Source organism: Chrysochloris asiatica, unplaced genomic scaffold (assembly GCF_000296735.1).
Source record: "Chrysochloris asiatica unplaced genomic scaffold, ChrAsi1.0 scaffold00078, whole genome shotgun sequence".
Classification (NCBI taxonomy): Eukaryota; Metazoa; Chordata; class Mammalia; order Afrosoricida; family Chrysochloridae; genus Chrysochloris; species Chrysochloris asiatica.
In genome coordinates, this window is record NW_006408596.1 from 5,801,175 (window position 1) to 5,803,556 (window position 2,382).

At 46.6% G+C, this 2,382-nt stretch overlaps 1 protein-coding gene across 1 annotated transcript in view; it reads right to left on the reverse strand.

The window, feature by feature from the left end:
* Positions 1-201: 201 nt before the first annotated feature.
* The window catches only part of BRAP (BRCA1 associated protein), a 33,905-nt gene continuing 31,724 nt past the window's right edge, over positions 202-2,382 (reverse strand). Inside the window, exon 12 of the mRNA XM_006865426.1 lies at positions 202-684. Coding sequence (XP_006865488.1) covers positions 321-684 — 364 coding nt within the window. The 3' untranslated portion in view covers positions 202-320. The remainder of the gene's footprint in view (positions 685-2,382) is intronic.

Below are 2,382 nucleotides of genomic sequence, written 5' to 3' on the forward strand. Positions count from 1 at the left end.
CAGAACTGAGTGTCAAACAATCCCACTCAGTCATTAATACAACGCACAGCCGTGGTGGGGCATCTACCAGGTAGGAAGGCAATCTGGTTGTCAGAGTGTCTGAAGTTAGGGAACTCTGGTGGAGGAAGAACACAGCCACCTTTTACAACAGTGCCCCTTTCCATCAGCTCTCCACCACCCCAGCTTGCTACACTTGTCAACCGCACCCTACGAAAGAAAAGATCCAAACAACTGCTGCTCCACCCTCGCCTTAGTCAGGGTCCCCTCACATTCACCTGAAAATTCCAGCACACCGTCTGGGGCCATCTGTCCTCTGAAGGTCACTTGCCCCTCTTGCTGCGGCCCTTCCTGGAGGGCAGCTTCCCACTAGCCCCTGAGGAGGGGGCACTGGCGGCTGAGGCCGTGGGGATGTTGATCTGTCCCTCCTGGATCTCCTGCCTGGTCTCAGCAGGCAGGTGGTTGATCTTTTGTTGCGTCTCCAGGTAGAACATGACATCACGCAGCTGCTCCTGGATCTCGGTGATCTGCAGGTCTTTTTGGTCACAGGTTTCCTTCAACACTCTCTCCTCCTCCTTCAGCTTATTTTGCAGGAGCACCTGGTTGGCTCTTAAACACTTATTCATTTCCTGCTCCTCTTTGAGCTCAGTGGTGAGTTTGGACACTTTTGTGTTTAGTTGAGTGCATCTTTTGCAAAACAAAGAGACAAAAAGCAGGGTTTTCATCAGCAGATACAGTCTCCCTGCAGAGCTGGCACTCAGCAGAGCAAACGTCTCCCTCCAGGGCCCAAGGAGGCAGCTTTCTGCCACTGCCACCAGCTACTAAGTTTGAGCTAAACCAAGCACAGCTTGGGGAACTTTTTGTGAAGTATCAGAATTTTCTTCAATAAATACATGGTCAAAGGTCTAATGTTGCCCTGAGTTGCGGTTGCTGCTTACACAGGCGCTTTAGAGGTAAAAGCTATGATAAGGAAGTTAGGAGGAAAAGTGACAATTCTTGGAGTCACATGCTCTGATCTCCCTGTGTTTGCTGAAGAAAAAGGAACATATTCTGATGCTCAACCATACTCATAAGTAAAGAATTACAGATTAAAACACCATTTGAGATGCCGTTTGTGTTTGAATCTATCAGCATGCCAAAGAGCTCTGCTGTGGGAAAGGAATCAGGCCCTTGCACTGGCGCTGGGTGCTTGAGCTGGGATGCAGGCTTTGGAAGTCAATCTGGGGACAGCTCTAAAAACCAAAACTCCATACAGCCTGTGACACAACGACTCCACTACTAGAAATTTATTCTACAGAACAGATATATTCAAGAATGTGCCAAAAAACCCAAACCAAAACCCACAGGGAGATGCTGACTGCAACTCTGTTCACAGTACTGTAAGACAGAGGCACCGAGTGTCCACCAACAGGGAAGTGGTGGAAATGATCATGGGCCACACTGGTGCAGTGGAATACCATACAGAGATCAGGGAGAATCTCTATGAAACAATCTCCAGAGCAGACTATTCTACAACATGCATATGATTTTAGTGTCATATTTTTATACAAATAATGTATGAGCTATATGTAGTTTTTACAAACTGCATTTTACTTTCTTCATTAGTTTCCTGCATTTTACTCTCTTGCATTAGTTTCCTATGTATGCTACATACATGTGGTTCATTATATACATGGGCACATTAAATGCAAAAAATACAATAACTAACACACTATATAAGAAGCTCTGGTAGTGTAGTGTTTACAAATCGGGCTGCGAACCGCAAGGTCAGCAGTTCGAAACTACCAGCTGTTCCATGGGAGAAAGATGAAGCTTTCTGCTCCCGTAAAGATTTACAACCTCGGAAACCCTGTACAGGGTCGCTATGAGTTGGAAACGACTCCACATAACAACAACAACACACTATATATATATGGGACGGGGGAGCTTCAAAAAGTTCAAGGAGAGGGACCTACTATGTCCACTAAGAAAGAAAAGCCAGCAGCAGAGGGCGTCCTTTGGATCTGAGGTCCCTGTACTGTGAAGCTCCGAGATCCAGAGACAGACTGATGCTGAGATGCATGGAGACATCTCCAAGGAATTCTGGGTCTATATATGCTGACAGGAGACAAGGGCCTTTCTCCAGTGCCAGTGCTCTGAATTTGGACTCCTAGCATCCAAAAGTGCGTGAGAATACATTTCTATTTGATAAGCACTGGGCTGCTAACTGAAAGGCTGGTGGTTCAAATCCACCAGCTGCTCCTTGAAACCCTGGTACTGTTGTTGTTAAATGCCATCAAGTTGGTTCCAACCCATAGTGACCCTGTTATAGGGTTTCTAAGGAGCAGCTGGTGAGCTTGAACCACTGACCTTGCAGTTCAAACCCCATAGTGACCCTGTTATAGG